The following is a 25,499-nucleotide window of genomic DNA, read 5'->3' on the forward strand; positions in this document are numbered from 1 at the left end:
CAAGCCAGTAGGAACCATGGATGACCTAATCGCCAGACACTACAACTTCACTGGGAAATTTCGCAAGGTCAACAAGGACCCGGGACTCAGAGCGGACTCTGTCGTGTTCATCATCGTGTGCTGCTTTATAATCCTGGAAAATGTTCTGGTTCTCCTCACCATTTGGAGGACCAAGAAGTTCCACAAGCCCATGTACTACTTCATCGGGAACTTGGCCTTGTCAGACTTGCTGGCCGGGGTGGTGTACACTGCGAACATCTTGCTGTCGGGAGCCAACACGTATAGGCTGACCCCGACGCAGTGGTTCTTCAGGGAAGGGAGTATGTTTGTGGCTCTGGCCGCTTCGGTGTTCAGTCTCTTGGCCATTGCTATCGAGCGACACCTGACCATGCTGAAGATGAAGCTTCACAACAATGGTAAGACAGGCCGGGTCTTCATGCTCATCAGCACTGTGTGGTTCATCGCTGCCATCTTGGGCGGTTTACCAATCATGGGTTGGAACTGCATCGAGAGCATGAACAACTGCTCCACAGTTTTGCCACTCTACCACAAGACCTACATCCTCTTCTGCACCACCGTATTCAGTGTCATCCTCATGGCCATTGTCATCCTGTACGCCCGCATCTACGCCCTGGTCCGCACGCGGAGCCGCAAGCTGGTCTTCCGCAAGGTCGCCAATGGCCGCTGCAGCAACAAGAGTTCGGAGAAGTCCATGGCCCTCTTGAAGACCGTCATTATCGTGTTGAGCTGCTTCATCGCGTGTTGGGCGCCGCTCTTCATCCTGCTTCTGCTTGATGTTGCCTGCCAGATCCGCACTTGCCCGATCCTCTACAAGGCCGAGTGGTTCCTGGCTCTGGCTGTGCTCAACTCCGCCATGAACCCTCTGATATACACCCTGACCAGCAATGAGATGCGCCGGGCCTTCATCAAGATGCTCAACTGCTGCGCCTGCGACCAAGCGGTGGGCAAGTTCTCCAGGCCCATCATGGGCGCCGAGTTCAGCAGGAGCAAGTCGGACAACTCCTCCCACCCCAATAAGGACGAGCCTGAATACTCGCCTAGGGAAACCATAGTGTCTTCTGGGAATATCACCTCTTCTTCTTAAAGGGACTTTTGGTGTACATTTATGTCTCGATTGTGTGTGCAAGTGAGTGTGTTCGTTTGGCATCCTCATTGTTTGTGATTCTTAACAGTAGCGGAAGGCTGGGAGAAACCAGGATTTGTTGGAAGTCTTGGCATGTGCTTACATTAAAGACTTCGTCTTCTGCTATTCCTGACAGATCGCCAGAACGTTTTTGCAACTTAGGGAAGCACATAACCAACCATTATTCAGTCTTTTTTTCATCCCTGTCAAATGGAAACCTGTAGACAAGCACTTTTTAGGGAATTGCTCCTTGAGAACCAACATAGGCATTACTGACTCGGTCTAAAATGGATTGATGTGAGAAATACTAGCTTGTTATGGTTGTTTGTACTACATTTTTGGAATTAAATTGAAGAAATACAGTCGAGAGGTACTTGTGTTTCTTGTGTTTCTTTAAGTTAACACTATGGTATTAGGATGTTATTTTGCCCCTGATCCAGAATGTATTTTGTAAATGAATTTTTCTTCTTCACCTTTCAACAAATAAACTGTTGTTGTAGAAGAGTGTGCATGTACATTAGCTGTCAATATTAATTTATCTTGAAACAGTTCCAATAAATTTGAAACTTGGAGGGATGGAACTAAGTGTTGTGTTAATTAATTGTAAATATATTTTATTATTTTACTTTGATAGTACGCCGTGTATCATATCTCGTGGACAATGGTCTGCTCTTGCGCCCATCAGGGGTAGTTTTGTCTTTGCTGGGTTGCATGGCTCAACTCTAATGAAGTTAATTTGATGGGATGGAAATATCTGGGGAATTTAAGATTAATGTCTATGTGAATTTTCTGTTGGCTTGTCACATTACAACACAATTAATGTACACGCTTGTATTTATCTGTTCCTCATACATAAAATCAAATCATGAGCCAGTTTTATCCCTGTTCAGTGTTGCACATTGTAACATCTAGTCCATGTGTTTTTGTTCTTTTAGTTGTTAATAAATATTGTTGAAGAAAAAGCAATCAAAGTTGTGATTTGATTTAATTAAAAACTCTTATTTAAATGTTTTGCTTAGTATTTAGAATTGGGTCCAAAATTTGGAGACCATATCGAAAATCTGCAATGCAGAAGCAAATTTCAAAATTAAAACCTAAAAATTAATTTAAAAAACTGTATGGACAAAAAGTCTGATGTTTTTTCATTGAAGTTCAAGATGCAAACCCCATCTGCTTAAGTGCTGCTGTCATTAGAGAAAATAGAGACATACTAAAAATGCAGCTTAATTTTTCATGTTAATTATTTAAATAATTAATTATTAAAATCAAAGTGTTATGGTGACAATATAATTTTTTATAAAAAAAAAATTATCCCTAATTCATTTGTACATTTAGAAAAATGCAAAATAAAATCATTTTCACAAGTGGTCTCAGATTTTTGAACACCGTTGTAGCTGTAAATAGAATTACAATTAAATAATATGGTTATATAGATGCAATTAAATTATAAGGCAATTTAATAACTCCCGAAGAGCACAAAGGACAATAAGATATAATGTAAATATAATTCTGGTTTCTTCACAGTAGCAAAAAATTCTCATATATGAGCAAAGAGCGCCATTTACTGGACAACTGCTAAAATGGCTTCTTTATTAGATTTTAAGATTTTTATAAATAATAATTATAGCCTAAACCACTAATTTTTAAATATGCTTATATGTACATATTTACACTGATAATCCACATTTACATTTAAATGGATGAATTTCTGACATATTCAGTTTCATTACACCACTTCATGATACTGCTACTGTAAGCAATTTGCCTTTTAACTTTTTTTGTGTAATTACCCGGTGCATACTGTCCTTTATACATCCATAATATATATTTAAATCTAAAATCTAGATACTGTTTCAAGAAGATTCATGAATAGGTTATGAATTAATTACCCATTTAGCTTACAGACACACAAATAGGGAATGCAGTGCCGCATTAAATTGTTTCCCTAAATTATAATTATTATTAATTATTTTGTATTATTACTGTAATAAAATTAGGTTTAATTGCAGCCTATCCCTTAGGATTTGATTACTGATATATACAATTTATTTGAAACTCTGATATTCAGAAATTCATACTCTGAAATTCATAAAATCAGATGTAGAAATGATTGAAATTAACGTAACAAGTTCAATTGTGGAAACAAATTTGTTGCTATTGCTCAATGATGAATGCTATAGCTCAATGATTTTTCTTTTTTCAGAGAACCAAAGCATTACTATGACAATGTAACTACAACATGCAGTACAATAATTTGAAAACGGTTAAGGCTTCATTGTGTAAATACAATGCAAATAACGGATGGTAAGGGATGAATAACGGATAATTATGTCAGTTTGTTAGTAAAGACACATGACAATTTTTTTTTCATGGGTTCAGTTTTATTGATGTCATGGAATGGGCTGCATTGCCCTGCAACAAGAGATCCTTTTCCATTTGTTTAATTTATTCATAAAATGCAACATTAATGTAAATGTTTAAAACGGCTTACAGTATTTCAGTAAGTAAATACCTTTTTGTTTATACTCCTTCACGCATAAAATATAGGAAGAAACTGTCACCAAAAAATGCAACCAAACTCTTTACCCACTTTCACAGCGATGGTAAAGCAAAGCATCATGGGAGCGTGAGTCTATACTTGGGAATTTCTCAATTTTTGATTGCTATGGCTGTAGCGGGACAGAACTACATTTCCCAGAATGCCATTTTCTGTACATTGGCTCATGTTATACATGAGGGAATATGAGAGCGGCGGAGGAACCGAAAGCGACAGCCTGGCGATAAGTATAACATTAAATAGTGGTCGTGAAATGGGGGGAATTCAAAGCCAAATCACCCAGAACAGGCTGTCGTAAAAGGAAAATCGTATTTGGTGTTTTTTTTTTTATATATAAATTTGGCGTGGACTGGGGTAAGGCACCTCCCTGCCTGCTCTGCGCCGGGGTGTGTGCTTGTTTTTCGGGTAGGCTTCATCGCATCACCGCGCTGCAGTGTGTTACTGGAACCGAACTGAGGTGCCTCGCCGCCGGTTACAGATGCCCTGCGCCGTCGACCGATACTATGTCAAAAACAGAGAGAGACAAAGTAGCACTGCGACTCAATCCTACTGACCTATGCAATGAAAAAAATGGCAACTTTGCTCTCTAACAGCTGTGGTTTGTAGCCATAAAGAAGTGCAAGTGTGCAGAAAAATATAGTGGAGCGGTTTTTTGTGCCTGTTATTAAAAAGGTGAGGTAAAAAATGTGCATCTCACTACAAATCTAACTTTCTTGAAGATAATTGGGTCATACTTTACATTACATCGTTATTGTTGCAATGGTACTATTTAATTACGTAATTTAATGTTATCTTTCATGTTAATAATGAAATATATGTATTTATGTTGTTCATGAAGCTGTTTGTAATTGCACAATCTTGTAATTAAACCGGTTGTTGTAATTGCTGCTGTTAACCCATTAATTTAGTTATCCATCATTTAACTCTGTAGCTTTGTTACATTGTAATGCTAAGTGTTACAAACAACAGTGTCAGTTCTTATAGATTAAGTGTGTAATTTTTGCAAAATAATGTGTATATTTAAATTTACCAATCGCATCTTGCAAAGTGGACTTCACAGGACATTTGGCCACTTTAAGTCAAATTTAAGATTTCCACTGCAAACTACTTGGGGAACAAGTGTACATCAGCATATGACTTCACAGGAAGTGGAAAGGGGGTTATTTACCCACAAGGCATTTTGTACCACCTCGAATATGTCACTTCCCTACTATATAGCATGTCAAATGTACGTTGTGCCCAAATATGCAGTAATAATGAAACGGTAGGTGAAAAATATCCAAATTGACGGATTGCATCCACTGACATTGTGAGGTGTGCAGTCAGGATACTTTCCTGTCCCATAAGACCTATTAAGCTGAGGAGCTGTCAGATTTAAAAAAGCTGACAAATAAAAATAAAAATGATGAGCCATGTGGCTCTTTCCACATGTAAGTGCTATAGGTACCAAGAACGCTGGTCCCACTAGTCAATTATTTATCAAATTCAGTACATACTCTGATAGGATGGGATTTTGGACACAGAAAAAGTTTGGCTAAAAAAAATGTGATTGGCATTTTTATTCAGGCTGATGAAAAGAAGTGCTTTTTATACTGTTTTTGAGCGTGTAAAGTGATGTGATTAGCGAGGAGACATCACATTTTCATTTTAAACATCAGTTGTTTATTACTAAACTAGGTGTGTTTATTTAAATATATAATTCAGTATATAAGTACAGCATGGAGTTGTTATATACATTTATATATATATATAAAAGTATGGTAATGTATATTTATTTCTAAAATATCTACCTGACTCTAGTGTTGTCTGTGACAGTGTGACTTGAGTTTTCCATATGACCAAATTTTGTCAGGTGACGTGAACTTCTACAAATATCCCCTGTTGAGTGTGTAGGGTGCAGTGAACACTAAGTAGAGACCCTGTGAACTGGAATACAGCTAATTTCTTTTTTTTAAAACAGGTTTTTGAACACTCCCCTGTCAGCCATTGGTCGACTTAACAGTTAGTCCCACCCTAAAGTCACACCACCGAGAGACAGTGTTTACACTTTCTGTGGGAATCAGTCTACGAATGGTTTAATTATTGTTGTCTCTGTGTTTAAAGTTGGGATAGGAAGAAGTGTTTGGATTTAAAAATATATATATTTAACATTGTTTGTAAATAATGCTGATTGTTCTGTGGTGTTTTTATTAAAATAATTTTTATTGCTGACATGCTCAGAAAGTCCCACTGTAACAGTTCTAAACTTTTCTTGTTGTTTTTTTTTTTTTTATCAGCAGCTTTGAAAAGCAGCAATAGGCAGCCCGCATGGAACGAGCAGGAAGCATCCAACTTGATATTCCGGACTTCAGCAACTCCGTCCTGTCGCATCTGAACCAGTTGCGAATACAGGGCCGTCTGTGTGACATTGTGGTCAATGTTCAGGGCCACAGTTTTCGTGCCCACAAGGTGGTCCTCGCCGCCAGCTCACCCTACTTCAGGGATCACATGTCACTGAGTGAGATGAGCACCGTGTCCATATCAGTAATCCGCAACCCAACCGTGTTCGAGCAGCTCCTTTCCTTCTGCTACACGGGACGCTTGTGCTTGCAGCTCGCTGATATCATCAGCTACCTGACGGCTGCCAGCTTCCTTCAAATGCAGCACATTATTGACCGTTGCACCCAGATTTTAGAGGGAATCCACTTTAAAATCAGTCTGTCAGATGTGGAAGAGGAGATCGGGAACGGGGTCCACAGGACCGCCAACCAAACCATTGAGTCAGGAAGAGGTGGGACCGGGCTAGGTGGGTCCCGCTCCCTAAGTCCCAGACATACTAGTTCCCGATTGATTAGCAACACTGGGGTGATCAACATCCGTGATGTGAGGGAAGTCCGAGAGATCAGTCCCCCTGGGGAGTCCATGAGTCCCCAGATTGTGGAGCACAGTGGCATTGGCTCAGAGGAGGTGGGAACTGGGAAAGAGCCCATTCTCCGTATCAACCGAGCTGGGCAGTGGTATGTCGAGACGGGGACTGAGGTGGAGAGAGGAGGAGAGGAGAACGTGCGGATGGTGGATGGGTTTCGGATTAAGACGGAAAGGATGGATGAGTGGATGGGAGCGGAGACCCAGGCATCGACGGAAGAGGGCAGTGGGGCCGAGGAGGGGCCGACAGTGATGATTGACACCTCAGGACGTAGCACACTGGTGCAGGAAGGAGGAAGAGGTGGGAAAAGCTCCCAGCCGTCCAGTAGCATCAGTGAAACAGAGAGGTGTGTAAAATCTTTCTGAAGTTTACTTTCAACGCCAAAATCTTATTGAACATAATTCATCAGTTCATGTTATTCTGATGAAATTGTGTTAATTGGTCTTTTATCAAAATGTAGTGCCTTTCTCCACTTCTAAAACAAGTTTCTATTTCAGCTAATGTCACCAAGCCTTCTTACTTTTCAACCCCTTTCTTTTAACCATTTACATTATCCAATCAGTACTTGATGATACCATATTGAATAAGTATCCCATTCTATTCTGAATTGGTTGTATATTGGATGTAGTTGCAAACATCCTTTCATGTTGATTATAAAGTTTGGAAAGTCCAGGTGTGATACTTTAAAATGTGATGCATTTACCCCTTTAACCCATTTTCTTCTGCCGACAAGTGTCCTTTAAAAGATTGAACCCATACTGTGTTTTTCTTTCAGGTTTAGTCCAACAGGAAGTGTGGTTGTGATGGCTGATCACCAGAGAGCCAAGAGTGAGTCTCCAGGAAGAGTTGACGATCAGAGACACCCCACCTCACAGGTAGGGCAACCTTGATCAAGACTTGGCTCTATACACTTACAACCCTTGGTTTAACTTTTTATGATCTCTGAATACAGTTGAAGTAATTTCAAAGGAATATCAGTGGAGCACACCTTACCGAGCTAATAAGAAACTTTAAATTGCCTGCAGTTGCGTAATACTCAGAACAGTTGGTGTGCCTAACTTAGAGTGCATTTCAATTGGGAAAAGGGGTGGGAATCATGAAAACAAACCATAAACTCTCACATTTCCCTTACTAGGGAGAGGAACAAGCTGTGTTTGACATGGGGGGATATGAGGAGTACCTACGAGAACAGGTAGGTGATCGGTGGTTCCGCTACAATCCCCGTCTCACCTGCATTTACTGCTGCAAGTCCTTCAACCAGAAGGGCAGCCTAGATCGCCACATGCGCCTGCACATGGGCATTACCCCCTTTGTTTGCCGAATCTGCGGGAAGAAGTACACCCGCAAGGACCAACTCGAGTACCACATCCGTAAGCACACAGGAAATAAGCCTTTCCATTGCCACGTCTGCGGCAAGAGCTTCCCGTTCCAGGCAATCCTCAACCAGCACTTCCGCAAAAACCATCCAGGCTGCGCCCCACAGGAGGTGTCCCATAGTGCCTCGCCCGAGACTACCACGGTCACCTCCCGTGGAGGCCAAAATGAAGATGAGTCGCCCTCCCAGGAGGATGCTGAGGGCAATGGTGGAGGTGATGGCTCGTCCTTCGGAGAAGGTGTCCAACCTTCGGTATCCACCACTGGGCCCGACTGAAAAGCTTTGAAGGAAAACGTCACAAGTTTAGAGAGAGACACAGGACAGCGGGGTCCAACAGAACCTTCTCTTGAGAAATCCCTCTGTCCCTTGTCTCCCACCATCCACACTGAAATTACAAGTTGGAAGGAGTTGAGTGAGCAGGAGGTTCTCTCAGCTGCTGTCAATGAGGAACGGATAAAAAAGGAAGAGTCTTCTGTGTCCTACTTGGACGAAGATCCTCTATTTTTTCCAGTGATAACAAAGATGCAAGGAACAATTTGGTAGGAATAGTATTCTCTAGGGATTTATAAATGGTATTTCCGCTTTAAACCACATCTACCTTCACCATACAAACTGAACAGGACATCAATATATGAAGACAAGCCACACTCCAACAACCTCACACACCACTGGATGCAGTGATTTTTTTGTTTTTTTTTGTTTTTAGTCTTTCCTGTCTTTTATATGTTACTTTTTTATATTTTTGTACTACTACAGATCTTTCAGGATAAACTAAAAGAGAAGCTCTAGCTATGATTTGGTCAAATTGCGTCAAAATTGCCAAACTTTTCTGTGCCAGAAGATGAGTTATAAAAAGAGAGGACATCGTAGTCCTTTGCTACTTTGCCTTGAGACAATCTTGAGAAATTAACCTGGGGCTAGACTTTGCGCTCCCCAGCCATGGCAAGCTTAGGAAAACGGGTTCAGTTTTTTATTAGGGACCCTCAGGTCTGACCTAACATCAGATTCTTGATTTATTTTTTCGTTTTGTGTTAAGTGCCGATCCGGCCTGCCATAGAACTGAAACACATTGCTCACACTTAGCCTCAACACAAAGGAAATTGTCGTTATAGAACTTTGGGTTTATAACAAGAAAAACTTGCATCATTATTTTACTTTTAATGTTGGTGGTAATACTGTGATATAGGCACTCTGGTGAAAAGACGTTGGTAGAGTATAGCAGTGACGTATATATTTATTTCAAGTTTAGTTCCCATTAAGGCTTTCATACATCTCTGAACTCAACAACTCTGAATGTTGGCGATACAGTGATATAAAACAAGGAAGTCCTTCAACCTCAGATAAGCTACAATAGACCGCTCAGTTACCTCTCTCTCACATCACTTCGCAATACCGATCTGTCACACGCAGATGCATGGATGCACTCAGCTGAATTTTATGTTCAGTGTTTATTTCTTTTCATACGTTTTAAGTCGCTCGTTGAGATTCGCTAGTCGCACCAACTTGTTTTACTGGTCTGGCAATACTTTGTTTGTAAGAATGTGTTTGAGCAGGGGTAAGTGGTCTCTCAGAGGATGTAACCTCGCTCCTTTTTTGTGTCAAGTGAAAAGAAATGAGTCTAAGGCTGAGACGAACCAAAATGCGGACTTGGTCGTTGATGCCGTTTAGGAAAACGGAAACCGTATGTCTGTGATGACTGGGATACGCCGAAATGCCACGGAATGACTTTGAGTGTAAGATTTTCCTTCATCTGATGGAAGGCACTTTAACCTTGGGGTCAAGTTCCTTTACACTTGGCTTATGAACAGATGTTTCCAGCTGGTGCTTTCAGTAACCAAAGGAACTGAAATTTATTGTGGAAGTTCTTAAACCCTTAAGATTTGGAGGGCGAAGAGGAAAAAAAGAGATTACATCAGGCACTTAAAAAATGGGATGGGGGTGTTTTTGTTTTGTTTTTAGAATATTTGTATATCTATATACATGTCACTTATGCATATTTAGGCAAATTTATACTTATAATAACTATACAGAGACAGTTTCTAGAATGATCCACAAAAGCAAAGGTGTTTTAAGTGAAAGTAATGCTGTTATCATTTTTTTAAAGGCTGTGAATCACACTTGGTTGTGACTGATTTTTTAGGAAAGGGTCGATGCATATAAAAATCAGCTACTGATGTTTCCAATAGGGATTTTGTGCACCTCACTTAATATCAACACAGGTTAGAACTTACTTTTACCATTACTCGCATCTGTGAACACAGGTCAGCAGGTAAACACTTCTTACAAATATCAGGAACTCGCTGTTTACTTTTGGTGTTTACCTTTTTTTTTTTGGTTTGTACGAAGCGGATTTTCTTACTTAGAATTCTAGCTCTGGGTAACTTGGGTCAACATATTTCACAAGTGCAGCAAAAAGAAAAAGAAAAAGAAAAAACTACTTGCATATGAACATTTCCTCTCAATGTAAATACCCATGCCTCAGAAGTATTCACAGTGAAATACAATCCTGAAACTGTATAATTTCACGTTTGTTGTACAGCGCAGAACCCAGGTAAAAAGAAAAGCATGTTAATATTGCCTTTATATGTCACAATGCAACCTCATGATAATAGAGAAGGGCAAATGATTTTGTCTGTAAACAACATAATCATAATCTATTATGTAAAAGATGTTCTTTTTTATGGACTTTGCCTTTAAGTTTAAATTTAGGTTTGGGGCATGGGCCTGTTTTGTGTATGCCAATCATATAAGGGTGATATTGAATTAAATGATCTCTATGTGAATGAATTAATTGCAGTCTAATGACAAGTAATCAGTCATTCCAGTTATTTTACTGCACATTTTAGCAGTCTAAATTTAATCATATTAATTTGGGTTTTAGGGCTAATGATAATTTTCAGCATGTTTTCCCTTTGTGCATATCTGTTGTTGATCTTGAAAACATTGATGGTTGACCATCCTGTCTGTTCTTTTTTTATTTTAAACTATTATTCATTCAAATATTATGTTTGGCTTTTGTATTTGTTTTCAAGCTTTAAATAACATGGTGGAGGATAAATGTGTTGCTGCAGTTTATATATTAGGCTGTAATATTTAATGTTTCTGTATGACAATACATCTACTGCAGTTTAATGGTGTTGACTGAACAAGTAATTTCTAACCAAATTGTGTCTAATCTTAACACAGTGTTACAGAATATGTAGTTTCAAATGAAGCTACTTTTAAAGCAATATTTCACCCCATTTCCAATTCAGAAATTGCTTTCAGATAAAGTGGTGCAAAATTAAAACACACCATAACACACACAATATCTTTTTAAAAGTTGTGAAACTGATGACCAGTTGATTTCGACAAGAAGAAATATGTATCTTGAACTTATAAAGCAATTATACATATTGGCAAATGTGATAAAATTGGTTTCAGTGATTACATTTACCTCAGTTTTTTTTTTTTCTTTTTTTTTTTCATGGTCTGGCTTGTGAAAAGTAATGCAGTGCATGTCTCTACTTACTAGTTTTTTGTTAAGACTGAATGACAACACTGAGCCATATCTTCAGAGTTTGTTCAGTATTGTCGCAAGTCCCTCTGGAGCAAATATTTTGTACAAGCAACACATTTTATTTCAATGCAAATAGCCTACGTATATATTTCATAACTTAGTCTGTCTGAATAAGCAAGCAAACATGATTCCTTGTCAAAAAAAATTGTCAGTTGTTTTTTTTTACCTCAAAAGAGTCTTTGTACAAGGAAATAAGACATTGTATTTCTACTGACCCTCAGTAGAAATTGTTTATTTGCATGTTGTCTTTGTCTTTCGTAACGACCAAACATAAAGACATTTCCGGGCATCTAAATTTGCACCAAGAGAAGCCAAAATATTTACCTTTACAATTTGTCTTGCTATATTGTTTTATCTTGCAGAAAGCAATATAGTCTGTAAAGTTCTTTCCATCCCAGATAGCATGCGGATGTGGGCCACTTAAGGCAATGACACAGCACTGGTGGCCTTCTTATGGCCCCATACAAAATGGATGTAAGCCTGAAGTGGCCCACGTTTATCAAATCACATGTGGGCCTCTGTAGGCAAAGATGTGGTGTTCACGGCAATATGTAATCTGAATGTGACCCTAAGGTGGTCCATGTGGTAGTAGAACAGAAATAGTGAATATGGCCAAAATAGTGCCAACCAAATGTGGTCCACCTTTGGCAAAAATGTGGCACAATCGACAAAGGCTAATCAGGCTGTAAACTCAATGTGGTTCACATATGTTTCAGCAAATGTGGCCCAGGTATATTAAAACGTATCTGGGCCAGTTTTGGCAAAGATATGGCACAGTGAACTCTGGCTAATGTGGCTGTGAGGCTAAAGTGGCCCGCACATGATGCCACAAATGTGACACAGTTATCCTAAAACCTATCTGGGCCAGTTTTGGCAAAGATATGGCACGGTAAGCACTGGCTAATGTGGCTGTGAGCCTAAAGTGGCCCACATATGATGCCACAAATTTGGCCCAGTTATCCTAAACCATATCTGGGTCAGTTTTGGCAAAGATATAGAACGGTAAGCACTGGTTAATGTGGCTGTGAGCCTAAAGTGGCCCACATATGATGCCACAAATGTGGCCCAGTTATCCTAAACCGTATCTGTGCCAGTTTTGGCAAAGATATGGCACGGTAAGCACTGGCTAATGAGGCTGTGAGCTTAAAGTGGCCCGCATATGATGCCACTAATGTGGCACAGTTATCCTAAACCATATCTGGGCCAGTTTTGGCAAAGATATAGCACAGTGAGCATTGGCTAATGTGGCTGTGAGCTTAAAGTGGCCCGCATATGATGCCACTAATGTGGCACAGTTATCCTAAACCATATCTGGGCCAGTTTTGGCAAAGATATAGCACAGTGAGCATTGGCTAATGTGGCTGTGAGCTTAAAGTGGCCCGCATATGATGCCACTAATGTGGCACAGTTATCCTAAACCATATCTGGGCCAGTTTTGGCAAAGATACGGCACAGTGAGCACTGGCTAATGTGGCCGTGAGCTTAAAATGGACCACATATGATGCCACAAATGTGGCACAGTTATCCTAAACTGTATCTGGGCCAGTTTTGGCAAAGATATGGCACAGTGAGCCCTGGCTAATGTGGCTGTGAGCTTAAAGTGGCCCTTATATGATGTTGCAAAATAAAACGATAAATATTTTGGGATAAATATTGCCCAAATAATTAATAACAATTTGGGCCACTTTTGGCAAATATACGGCACAGTCAGCATTGGCTAATCAGTGTGCAAGCCAACTAGTCCCACATTTGACATGGCAAATATGCCCCATATATTATAAAACAGATGAGGATCACTTCTGGTTGTAACACTTGACAAGTGAGGCCACTTCTTGGATGTAACACTTGACACTGGCTAATTGAAATGGAAGCTTGAAATTGTAAATATGGCCTAATAGAATTTGGCTACTTTTAGTAGGATGCAACACAGTTAGCTGATGCAAGGTGATCTGGATGTGAGTCTTAAGAAGGCTACATATGCAGCAATTAATTTTTTGAAACATGCTTTTAATGGCAGTTTTTTTATATATGTACTGTGCAGCATAAAAACAGAAGTGCACTATAATGATTGTACTCTTACTGTCACGGATTCTGTTAATTTGGGCTTTGTTTTCCTTTTGCACATTTCCCTTGTTGTGTTGATTGTATTATTCTGTTCAGGTGTGCCTGGTTAATTATCCTTGTTTGGTCTGAGTACTTAAGTTCCTGTATGTTCACTTTGAGTTTGTCTGGTCTTACGTCTACATGTCTGAAATGTTGCTGTGCTACATTGTGTTCGGATTTATCCTTGTTGGATTAAAGACTTATGATATATAACCTTTCATCTTCGTCGTGCGCTCTTTAACACAGCGTAGCTATGACACTCACAGACTTATTGTGTAGGTAGAGTCTGAGTGAGAAGCATTTAAGTTCAAACTTGTGAAGAACAGTTTTTAAAGTATTGGAATGCGTCTTTGAATATTTATCTGTGACATTTTAATTGCTGCTTGTGCAAAACTTGGGTCGGGATGATTTTATCAAGTAGGACACATTTATGGAACTTATTTGAACATTTATGGAGGACATTTTTAAATGTCTCTTTACAATGTTGAGTATTGTTGATGTATAACTCACTTAAGGCTTAGTGTGGCCCAGGTAATGTATATTTATGGTTTATTTGGTTCATTAATAGCTAAAATGTGGCTGTGTAGTGGCTTGCTTGTGGACCATTGCCAAAATGCCACCATTCCATGCAGCATGTGGGCCACATGAGGAATGTGGGGAAGAATAAAAATCAACTGTGGCCCACATTAGGGCCAGTTTAGGTTTATTTGGTTGGCTTACATGTAGCAATGCTAAGGCTTACTTGAAGCCCAAATCTGGCAAACAGAACCGGACTGCCCAAATGCCATTATTCCACGCAGTATGTGGGCCGGAGCAAGGTGTTGGATCTGGGCCAGAATTAAAATAAATGTGGCCCAGATTTGGGCCAGTTCTACTTTATTTTATTTATTTATTGTCATGGCTGACATGCGGCCTTCCTATGGCTTGCCTGTGGCCCAAATTTGGCTAACAGGAGTGGATGGCACAAATGCCATCATTCTACATAGTATGTGGGCCAGAACAAGGTGTTAGATCTGGGCCAGAATTAAAATAAATGTGGCCCAGATTTGGGCCAGTTCTACTTTATTTTATTTATTTATATTCATGGCTGACATGCGGCCTACCTATGGCTTGCTTGTAGCCCAAATGTGGCAAACAGGAGCGGACCACCTAAGTGCCATAATTCTTCACAGTATGTGGGCCGGAGTCAGAGCCAGCACAGCACTGATGAGGGGGCGACTGAGGCAGTGAAAGGGGGCAATGACGTAGCACAAAGTAAAAAAAATAAAATAAATATGTGGCCCATTCACATATTTGTCGGACCGTAAACAAACCTGCCCGCTACTATTAGAATACTGGGTTCACACAGATAGTGTTTTAATCACGAGAAAGGTCAGTCAGTTTATTTATTTTATTTTTTAAACCGCAAGGTCTAGAGACGTGTTTTTAGAAGCGGAATTTCTTTGAACTTGAGCGCCGTGTTTTAGAATGATGTATTATGCGCGACAAGCTGCTATAAAGACCTGAGACGAGCGCAGCATTCAAACACAAATTCAAAGTCGTCCGTAGTGCATTTAGTTTGAAATACAATGGAAAAGTACCGCAGTGGAATGAAAAATGCGATGTGAGTGAATGATCCTACTAAAAGGTACTTAGCAAATACAGATGGCAGAGTAGCTATTGAATAAAACAAAATCACACAGGCAACAAATTTGAAAATCTGACATCCAGGAAATAATATGTCTTAGGCAGCAGTTTTACCACAAATACAGACAAGTGATACCACCAGAAATACTTAATTGTGTCTGGCTGCTTTACAATGAAACAAGCTTATTGCGACCGATTCCCTGACATAACACATTCATTGCGACCCATTTAACAGATGCATCATTTTAAGATAAAACAACTTGAACAGCAACAAACAATAACAATGCAGCAAAATAATCAACTAACTACGACCATCTAGCCCTCTATTAAACATTAAAGAGTTATTTCATCATACCTTTAGCTTACTCAGTAGTGCTGCATTCTTAGTTGAACCGCTTGAGCGGGAAGTTTGTGTGTCAGATGTAACAATTAAAATGTGACTTTGTGAAACGGACTGTCCTAAATTGTTGCTATAGTAGCATCATATTAATGCTAGAAAGCCTATGCATTTGGCAAAAATTTGACAGACAATGGGCCTTCCTTTGGCTTGCTTGTGGCCCAAGTCTGGCAAACAGGAGCCTAACTGTCTAAGTGCCATCATTCCACGTGGTATGTGGGCCAGATCTGGGCCTCAGGAATTTTGCTATCTGGGATGACATGTTAATCACTTTAATTTAAATCATACTTAAAGAAATATTTTATTTTGCATATCCATGAAATAAAAAAATATATATAATAGGTATTTTATTGTTTAAAAAGTTTCAAATTCCAAAACATAAGCATTATTGTCTTAGAAGTCAATTACTCTCATTTTAATAGCAAACCAGTATATTTATTGAAAAAGTAAATGTTTAAAATTAAAAAATTTAGAAATTATATTAAGGTATAATTCCTTATTTAAAATTAATCTGAGTTTATGATTACTTAAAATTTGAGACTTCTCACATTTAAAATGGTACAGCAATCAGAATCATTAGTAATGTGAATGCCATTTTCACAATAACCACTATGTTTTTTTTCCCTCGCTCGCAGTGTCAAGTCCATTCTTCTAAATAGAAATAAAGCACTTTAAGTGTAACTGTGAAGGATTTTTAATTATGTTCTTTAAATGTACATTTATGTAAGCCCAGATTGTGTGATACTGCTAAACCCAAATTTCTCATATGAAAAAATAAACCTTTTTTATCCTTGTTCTGTGCCTGTACATATTGCTTTTATTTCTTTCTGTTTCAAATCCTCTTTGCTTCTCTTGAGGTCTTTGTTTCCAGTGCTTGCTTGGTTTACTGAGAAAACAATATATTGTGACAATGTTCATTATTAAGCAATAATGAAGTAACAAGGCCGCCATGTCAAGTTAAAAGTGAGGACGATCAATAACCGTCGTCTTCATGTTGGATCCATATCCAATCCATATTAGCTGCTCCCACAAGGATTTGCAACTCGGCCGGTGAAGATCAAGGCATTGATGCTGGATTCACGGATAAGCAGAAGGAAGGGTCGGTCCGCAACAAAATTCTCCCGGTAGATGTTTAAGGAACGTCCGGTAGCAACAACCGCTGTGGCGGCAGCAGCCTCGCTACCTTCTTCATTCACCTGAAAAATTGAAAAACCAGACCATTGGCTAAGAAAGTGTGTAATCCATCTTGGTATGCAGTTAGACTAATAATAAAAACATGGTGCTTGAGTTTGCAAACGATATTGAATGTATTTTACCTCAAGGAAGGCCTTATGGTAGGCGTTGGAGATGTACAAGTTGGGTCCGTCATTGGCAACTATCCCTAGCACAACACATGTCGTGAAAATATTATTGTACAGATTCATCAGAACTCAAGATGTCCCCCCAACAATGAACACAAATCCACACAGCAAAATTTCATCGTAATTAAGCCAAGACCTCATAGAAGTAGTCCATATGACTTGTGCTCTACATTCCTAGTCTTATGAAGCTTTTAGGTTCTACAGAAGAAAGTCGAACAACATAGCTACTTTCATACCTGGGAGACTGGCATTTTCTGGACTAAAAAGATGGTCAAGGCCCATTTTCATCAGCTGCTCTTTGAGGCTAAAGTTGTCCTCGATACGGAAACGAGGAAGCTGCACGAACACTGTGGTCTCTTTCATGGCTTGTAACCAACCCTCAAGTTTCTTGAGATTCATGTTTTCCACCACCTTAATTGGATGCAGCTTTGTTAGGTAGGAGTAGAGGAGAAGATTTTTGAGGAGAACATTTTGTCTATTGTTTATAATCGACTTACTTCCGACAGGGTTGTACCTTCAAAAGGTAATATGAGCACCATTGTGATGTCAGCACCATTGTAGGGCAATTCAAGGATCTTCACCTTGTCATCATTGATTTTGGCATACTGGAATTTCCTCTCTTGGTACATTATGGACACTTGACACTTATGGGTCTCGCTAACGTGAAAGTCTGAATTCATGACATTTTGCTTATCAAATTTGTGTTTCCATTGACCCTGGAACACAAAAACCAGATTGTAACAGAGTTCACAAGTCAGGGGAGTTCAGTCCTGCTCCTGGAGGACCACTTTCCAGAGTTTAGCTCCAACATACTTTGCCTGGAAGTTTCTAGTGATCCTGAAGAATTTGTCAAGGTCTTCTACTGTACATGAATAGAATGAATGAAACTTTTAACCCTCTGGTATTTTTCATTTGGGGGTCAGGCTTGTGTTGTTTGCGGTCACAAGTGTGTGTCTATTTTGTACTCAATATTTTGGAGTGTCACCCCTTCATTGCTGTGCACTTTTTTTCTGCATTGTGAACGATTTGTAGATTGTATACAAAAAAATCTCTGTATTTTTACTTTTTTTTGGGCGTATTTTTCATTCATTTCCAATAGAGGTGATTTTTGACCACGAACAACACCAGTGTGACAATTTTTTTAAACAACCATTTAGCTTTTTCAAATCAAGTCCACAAATTTTTTTGTGGTCACATAGTGATTGCCATAAAAGTCATAGAGTTTTGTACCATTCTGATGAAGTAGCGATTAAAAAAATAAAATAAAAAATTCAGTCTCTGAAATGCCCGAACAACACCAGAAGGTTAAATATTATTATATTATTATATTATTATTATATATCAGTTCAATTTTTTTTTGTAATTCATAACTTGACAATCGACATCTAAATAAATTGTTTCTGAGGAAATAATCCCTTCAAATCCGCCTATTCAGATTGTTGGAATGTGAATGGTTAAATGAAAGACACCCATATTAGAATTCTCCCACCTAACGCGTTCAGCTCTGTGATTGGTGGTCCAGCGACAAAATTACAGATGGCCAAACAATAGTAAATCAATGAGAGACTAATTTTAAATGACAGCAAAATCAATCATATCTCCCCCTAGTGGGGTTTGACATCACTAACTTTATGACAAGTTCTGCTATTATGAAGCTGTTCACGGTGGAAGCCGCGAGTAACATTATGGAGGAGGTCATTGTTTCTGATTTATAGTCGTTTTCAAGATTCTTTTTTAAAGAAAATTTGGGAGTTAATTGGAAAAGGAAGATATACACCAGAGCTTTTGAGAGGCATTTCAGCCCCAGCAATTACATGTGTCTTTAAGTAAATCATCAATGGGTAAGTTAATTAAAATATATCTGGCCGCCGTGCCAATGGTTTTTATTCTGGCCGTTGCTGCAACCATTTTATATACGTTTAGCTTCATTTCAGAAAAGTCAATTGGCAGTATTAGTGGTCAGTCTGTAAATTTACTAACTTTGTGCATATTTGTTGTAATTCTACACAATAATGACATATAAGTTTGTGTTTTGTTACTTTGGATAAATTCACATTCTGTCAATTTTATCGGCAAATACAAAAAAATAAATGCCATTTTGACGCTCTTTAATGTAGCGTGACAAATCACGGTAAAGGCGCTTCAGTTAAAGCATGGCGTGCGAGTGAGCGTGATCATCTCTTCCTCTTTACTAACGTTACTGGTTATAACTCGAAATAAACATGAATGAACATCTCATGGCTCATGTAATCACTCAATAAGTGTTTCAACCGCGGAAAGACGTCAATAAAATAGTTTGCAAACATAACGTCATGCAGCCAGCAATTCATTTACCTCAGGCAAGTCATTCAGTGTCCAAAGCTGGCTAGAGAAATGAACTCTAAAGAAGAGCATTTCTCTAAACATATGCCCTATATTAGCCTATATATTCCTTATATTTTATTTAACCTGCTAGTCATGTCTTAATTATTGAATGTATATTTAAATTAATCTGCCATGAAACAGACACCGTGTAAATGATTAGGCCTATATACCAACAGTGAATTGCAATAGAAACATAATTTTATAATTAGATTTGTAATTAATGTATGCATACATTGCATTTTTTTTTTATTTGAGGGTTTATTATATCTAAAAATAAATGACAGTTTAATTTGGGCTCTATTGTTAATTGTAACCTTTACTATTATAGTAATGTGCAAGTAGCGCTCCCTATATAGGATATGTCATTAGCTGAGATGGATATTTGTTATCTTTAAAAAAATGTTAATTAAAAATGACTTTATATAAGGACAGAACCACAACTTGTTCAGTAAACCACTATTTAATAAAATATAAGCAATTTTATTACCGAAAATACCATGATTTCAAAACCGGGGTACGTACCGAACCATCATTTTTGTGTACGTGTTATTAAATGCTTACTTTTTATTGTTGGTTTTGTGTGGTAGGAGGGGTGTCTGTCATACGTTTTGCAACCCGGCTTGTTGTCACCATACTCTGCTGAAGTGCACAAACCAATTTTATGATGATGCAATTATTTGTAATGAGTATATTAATATTTAATAAAACTATTTAATAAAATATAAGCAATTTTATTACCGAAAATACCATGATTTCAAAACCGGGGTACGTACCGAACCATCATTTTTGTGTACCGTTACACCACTACTGTCACTAATTTGCATTGCTGTGAGCCTTGTCATAATGTGTTATTAAATGCTTACTTTTTATTGTTGGTTTTGTGTGGTAGGAGGGGTGTCTGTCATACGTTTTGCAACCCGGCTTGTTGTCACCATACTCTGCTGAAGTGCACAAACCAATTTTATGATGATGCAATTATTTGTAATGAGGATTTGCATTTTACTTAAATGAGCTGTTTTATTTTGATGGTTACTCTCTCTGTGCTGTTTTTCTATTTGCTTTTTTTCTTGGTGAGAAGGCTAAGGTTTAAGGGTACGTTTATACGTCACTGATGTGCTAAAAAGTTTTTCCTTTGTGTTTTTGAAAAGTTTTGCATATAGACGACAACATTGTCGAAATGTTCGACATTCAGTGAAAATGACTGAAAAAAGTTGTATTATGCATGCCAAGCCAGTAGTTGGCGATGTCGAACACTAGTGCATGCGCAAAGACTTGTTTCTATAGACCGAACAAATAATATGCGCGTATGACTTCACCGTTTTCACAAATGTGCATTTTCGTAGTTTACATGGAGACGTTAACGGCATCGTTTTCAAAAACATGCACTTTGAAACCCGTTTGAATTTTCAGGTCCCCAAATCGCAGCTGACATGTAAAGGAACAGCCAAAAAAGTTTTCTGTTTTTAGTTGAAAATAGTGTTGTGTAAACACCCCCTAAGAGTCACAGTTCGCTTCTGGACCTTGATTAGCAGGTGTGTTTAATTGGTGTTGGAGCTAAACTATGCTGGAAGGTGGACACCCCGAAAAGGTGCGTCTTAATTACAAGTATCTCTCTGCGTCCTCACTTACTTTGAAGTAGATTGTGTTCACCAAGACTAATATGGTGTTGGAGTCTATTGAGCCTTCTGGCAGGGTGTCTTTTATCCGGTTCTCAGTCTTGTTGGCTATCCATTCATTTATCGTCATCCTTGAAACTTCCGGTTTCCCCTGGAGGACGAAACTTGAATGTTTAGTACAGGGTCAAGGATCAGATGCGCTACATTTAGACACTTATGCCAATGTAACCTTAAAATCAAGAGGCAGCAACTTGGCTCCGTAGACCATCTCACTGATGTGCTGGTAGGACTCATTAAAAAGCATAGATTTGTCTCCAAACAAACGGTTTGCGGAGATCAGTTCTGTTGTCTCGTGCTTTTTGCGGTATAGTCGACAGTTCAGCTTGGCGAAGAAGAAATGGACCTGGTCTGAGGTCTTCTCCTTTATCGTATCGAACTGAAACACCTACATGTGAAGAATATATTAGTTATTGACCTGCTAAGTGATCGATCTTTATTTGGAGTTACAATTATTTGACCTTACTTTCATGAGCTGCTCCAGTGTGGTGTTACAAGCCCCTAGCTTCGTCATGGCGAAAGCTGTTGAGATACTAATTGGCGACAGAAAGATGTTTTCATCGTTGGACTTTCCCTCGGCAAGCTGCTTGAAAAACGAGAGGGCGAAGCGGCTGTTGGCTTTGGACAATTCCCACACTCGAGGGTTGGTGCCAGCTGGGATCTTCTCTGGTTTTTCAGTTGGATGGGTTTCAGAATCCGGGCTGCGGTAGATGCACATTGGCTCCAAAGGTAGATCTTTGGGCTTTGCATTGCAGATATCTTTGGCTGCCTGGACCGAACAGAGGGCGAGTACCCACAAAGCCCACGTACATGCCAACAACTTCATCCTGCCCAAGATTGGGAAATGGGAAACCAGCCCAGGAAAAGCAGTTCAGTGCAAATTCTGGTGGTCAGACAAGTCATGGAATCATGCGATACAATGTCTGTAGTGTTTTTTTTTTAATTTGTACTTTAATTAGACAAAACAGTTAGCAAAGAGCAAACTTTTCCATATCACTACTTTTCTACAAAGAAATAGTTAACAACTTTCACTTTAAAATCCAGAGTGGTTACAAAGTTACTCCATTTGAAGTTTAAATTACCATAGCTGAGTCAATTTCGGCAATTTTTACTTTATTAATCATACACTGCTAGTCACAAGTTAAGGTTTAATCTGAATTAAATGTCACTACCAATGGTTGATTGACTTAAAGATCCACTTTATACTAGGATCGTGTCTAATTGAGGTGAAAATTTTAACCCCACGAAAACGCTTGTACAACTGTTCCAACAAAACTGCTTTCTGGATCAGGATATTCAATGCATTTAAACCTTTTTCACATACCTGACGTTGTCGTATTTCCTTGTTAAAGACCAGTTTTGGGGCTAAAGACCAGTTTATGTTGTACTAAAGTAAGGAGCAAAGTGAAGAAAACACTTCTCTGGATAGGTCAGTGCCCTTAAGAGCACTGGAATGAAATCTACTCAGGACAACCTTTGCGCTATTGATTCATTTTGTTAGGTTAGCCACAAGCAAAGCAAATTTGACTAATAATGGGGAATCTGTTCAAAACATTGTTAAAAAGAGGTGAAACTATTTTGTTTGTTATCAGTTATAGTTATTAAAGATTATTTTGTTCAGTGTTAATGGTTGTTGCATAAAAGTGCATGAATTTGTACAAAAGACCAGAGAGGAAAATGGTTTACAATATCATTTAATCATAATCCATGCCAGAATCACTGCTGCACATAAAATACATTTCTTATTAAATAATATTTTCAAGTTTTTCAATATCTAATTCAAAAATCCAGTTAGCAATACCCCCTGCCCTCTCAAAGAAGAAAAGCAATTGTATTATACAAAAATGCAATCCGAAATTTCACACAGTGAATTCTTGTACAAAGTGAAAAAAGGTATTACAACTACATCCACATTGGAGAAATATACTAAACATTCCTTAATGGAGTATAATATACAAACATTTATTTTCTTATTCAGGTTGAAGTTAAAGTGTACCTTAATTTAAGCAGTGTATCATGAGATAACATGGGAGAAATCATCAAAAACAATTATATATTCTGATGTTAAGAATCATGGTGAAAAGACCACAATGCAACACCCCATCTCACGAAAAAAAAGTCAATACAGGAGTGCAAGCAATGAGTTACAGTGGGAACAAACATACAGAAATGAGGTGGACAGCACTCTCTTTGAACACACTTGAACACAAACACACAATCATTCATTTCAAACTACATCCTACAGCTATAAGCTAAAACACTAAAGCCTGTACTTGTGCACAACCCTTATGTTTTCAAGTAACTTTATGACTTCTCATAAATCTACTCAACGCGCTGCAACTTCAGAAAACACATGCAAATAGAAAAAAGCACCAGCAAATCAAGAAAACCTCATCAGTTTGACAGCAGGTGCTGCAAATGCTCACAACGCAAACAAATAAAGTATTTTATTTGCAGCGTGTTTCTTTATTTGGTTGTGTTACGAGCATTTGCAGTGTGTGTGTTGTCAAATTGATGAAGTTGTTTTCTTAAGTTGCAGGTGTTTTTTTTTTCCATTTGCAGCGCGTTGAGCTCTCTCGGCCACCGTAACTATGTGTGTATGTGCACAGCATATACTTTCCCCTGAGGCCAGGGAACCATATGTACCATTAATCATTTATCTGTGTGGAAAAACATACTACAGTCTTGGGTGTTTCAGGCACCAAGTGTCAAAATTCAGATTTCAATCATTCCTATCGTCTCATTTTATGACGTTTGACACTAATTAGTACTACATTCGTATTCAAAACCAACCCTGAACGTAGTCAATCACAATAAAATGAGCTCCAGTGAGGAAACATGGAGACTGTTCATTAGACACTGATCATAAATACAACAATATCTTGTTTATTTTTTTTTATTTATTTATTTTTTTTTAAGTCAGCCAGCACTGGGTGGATGAACCTCATGAAAAAGTCATTTCACCTCAAAATCAAAAGAATACATTTTTTTTTATAATTGCATTAATATTAAGCACATCTTTAGGACCATTAATATTGTTTTTGTTTTCATTGAAACAATTAAGCCAATTTTCCCCTCCAAAATGTCATTACCACAATGCAGAAAAAAAACGAATTCTCATTACAGTAATACAGTAACAAAAACAGTTCTTTAAATTAAAAACATGCAGTATTATATGTGTGTGTGTGTGTCACCTCAAAATCAAAAGAATAATTTTTTTTTATAATTGCATTAAAATTAAGCACATCTTTAGGACCATTAATATGGTTTTTGTTTTCATTGAAACAATTAAGCCAATTTTCCCCTCCAAAATGTCATTACCACAATGCAGAAAAAAACGAATTCTCATTACAGTAATACAGTAACAAAAACAGTTCTTTAAATTAAAAACATGCAGTATTATATGTGTGTGTGTGTATATATATATATATATGCGCATTACAATAAAGTATTATTCTGTGCTTAATATGAAAATAAGATTCACAATGCAAAAACAAAGGTTCCAAAAATGGGCTTCATTCCATGAGATATATTTATACACATACTTGTGGTGAAATATGACCGTTTTTTTTTAACGAGTTTCATGAGATTCACCTGGGTAAACATTTTGGTTCCCTTTTCAAATCAATAGTGATTCCCATTGGCTCATGGGTGATCATGTAAATGTTGCTTTGCAACAATAGTTTAAAACAGTTGGTTTTCAAATGGCTGACTTCTAATACAAACTTTCAAAACCACAAATTGAGCCCTTCTGCAAAGGTTTATACAATCAGCGTTTCGTTCAAGGAAACATTGAAAATGAGTTTCGGTTAGGTACAAAGGAACTGTTGAGGATTGTATTAATGGCTTTTATGAGAGCAGTAAACCTTGATTTGTTTATCTGTATCATCAGACCTCCAATAATGTCATTAAATATGAAAATAAGCCTTAATACTTTCCTCTCTAAATAGCGATATCAAACTATGACAAAATACACAGACTGTCCTTGTTTTTCTGTTCCAATTTAGACTCTTCAAAGAACCCTAACATCAAAAGACCACCATCACACCATGAAACATGCTTAAATACTCAAGCTCAATTGCATGAAACGTACACAAAATGGCTACAAAAACAAATGACCTGGCAATAAATTCCTTTATCTCAGAAAGGATAGGCAGTAATCCGTTTGGCGGTCTAAAAGCCTGCAGATTCGAAGAGATCATTTAATATAAATGCTGACTTTGAAGACTGAGAGGAGTTGAATATTATAGATCGAGATGGTTCGGCTACATCCAAAATACCCAACGCGTGAATAACTGCAGATCTGCAAAAAGGCACAGTCTTGAAGTCTTAAAGTCTTGAAACTGGTTAAGCGACAATTGCAGTCCTGAAGAAAAAAAAAAAACAAACAAAAAAAAAAAAACCAGAAACACGATTTTCCCCACAAAAACCAAAA

At 38.2% G+C, this 25,499-nt stretch overlaps 3 protein-coding genes and 1 long non-coding RNA gene across 7 annotated transcripts in view; 2 read left to right on the plus strand and 2 right to left on the minus strand.

Moving 5' to 3' along the window:
• Window positions 1-2,078, plus strand: part of LOC107588065 (sphingosine 1-phosphate receptor 1-like) — a 2,928-nt gene extending 850 nt beyond the window's left edge. The window contains exon 2 of one of the 2 annotated variants that reach the window (XM_016276070.1): window positions 26-2,078. In XM_016276070.1, coding sequence (XP_016131556.1) covers window positions 26-1,105 — 1,080 coding nt within the window. In that variant the 3' untranslated portion in view covers window positions 1,106-2,078. Of the gene's footprint in view, window positions 1-6 lie in introns of those variants that run through there. The other variant, XM_016276071.1, reaches the window with a different exon arrangement.
• LOC107588068 (uncharacterized) overlaps window positions 1-12,439 on the minus strand; it is a 26,387-nt gene extending 13,948 nt beyond the window's left edge. Inside the window, exons 1-3 of the long non-coding RNA XR_001609535.1 lie at window positions 9,270-12,439; window positions 4,280-4,287; window positions 1,970-1,972 (exon numbers count right to left, since the gene is read on the minus strand). This is a non-coding gene — a long non-coding RNA (uncharacterized lncRNA). The remainder of the gene's footprint in view (window positions 1-1,969; window positions 1,973-4,279; window positions 4,288-9,269) is intronic.
• On the plus strand, window positions 4,321-10,412 carry LOC107588062 (zinc finger and BTB domain-containing protein 37-like). 2 transcript variants are annotated; one of them, XM_016276065.1, is made up of 4 exons: window positions 4,321-4,373; window positions 5,978-6,952; window positions 7,382-7,481; window positions 7,742-10,412. In XM_016276065.1, exons 2-4 carry the CDS (start codon window positions 6,009-6,011, stop codon window positions 8,255-8,257), a joined length of 1,560 nt encoding a protein of 519 aa, XP_016131551.1. In that variant the 5' UTR covers window positions 4,321-4,373; window positions 5,978-6,008; the 3' UTR covers window positions 8,258-10,412. The 2 variants fall into 2 exon arrangements, with proteins under 2 accessions (XP_016131551.1, XP_016131552.1); XM_016276066.1 differs by having other exon boundaries at window positions 4,332-4,373; window positions 5,981-6,952.
• Window positions 12,440-16,289: 3,850 nt separating the features above from the next.
• LOC107588063 (antithrombin-III-like) lies at window positions 16,290-22,520 on the minus strand. 2 transcript variants are annotated; one of them, XM_016276067.1, is made up of 8 exons: window positions 22,389-22,520; window positions 21,531-21,891; window positions 21,237-21,452; window positions 21,021-21,158; window positions 17,525-17,743; window positions 17,264-17,438; window positions 16,983-17,047; window positions 16,290-16,862 (listed from the first exon to the last, which is right to left on the minus strand). In XM_016276067.1, exons 2-8 carry the CDS (start codon window positions 21,888-21,890, stop codon window positions 16,683-16,685), a joined length of 1,353 nt encoding a protein of 450 aa, XP_016131553.1. In that variant the 5' UTR covers window position 21,891; window positions 22,389-22,520; the 3' UTR covers window positions 16,290-16,682. The 2 variants fall into 2 exon arrangements, with proteins under 2 accessions (XP_016131553.1, XP_016131554.1); XM_016276068.1 differs by having other exon boundaries at window positions 21,531-21,947.
• Window positions 22,521-25,499: the final 2,979 nt, after the last annotated feature.

Source organism: Sinocyclocheilus grahami, unplaced genomic scaffold, assembly GCF_001515645.1.
Source record: "Sinocyclocheilus grahami isolate Dianchi unplaced genomic scaffold, SAMN03320097.WGS_v1.1 scaffold98.1, whole genome shotgun sequence".
NCBI classification, from domain to species: domain Eukaryota; kingdom Metazoa; phylum Chordata; class Actinopteri; order Cypriniformes; family Cyprinidae; genus Sinocyclocheilus; species Sinocyclocheilus grahami.

What these genes read in the sequence shown, in the direction of transcription:
- LOC107588062 (XM_016276065.1), top strand. Translation starts at nt 6,009, where the DNA reads ATGGAACGAGCAGGAAGCATCCAACTTGATATTCCGGACTTCAGCAAC. An exon ending in AGCATCAGTGAAACAGAGAG is followed by an intron (nt 6,953 to 7,381) that starts GTGTGTAAAATC and finishes TTTTTCTTTCAG; the next exon opens with GTTTAGTCCAACAGGAAGTG. An exon ending in AGAGACACCCCACCTCACAG is followed by an intron (nt 7,482 to 7,741) that starts GTAGGGCAACCT and finishes TTCCCTTACTAG; the next exon opens with GGAGAGGAACAAGCTGTGTT.
- LOC107588063 (XM_016276067.1), bottom strand. Translation starts at nt 21,890, where the DNA reads ATGAAGTTGTTGGCATGTACGTGGGCTTTGTGGGTACTCGCCCTCTGT. An exon ending in CACTGGAGCAGCTCATGAAA is followed by an intron (nt 21,453 to 21,530) that starts GTAAGGTCAAAT and finishes CTTCACATGTAG; the next exon opens with GTGTTTCAGTTCGATACGAT. An exon ending in TGAACACAATCTACTTCAAA is followed by an intron (nt 17,744 to 21,020) that starts GTAAGTGAGGAC and finishes TTTGTGTTCCAG; the next exon opens with GGTCAATGGAAACACAAATT.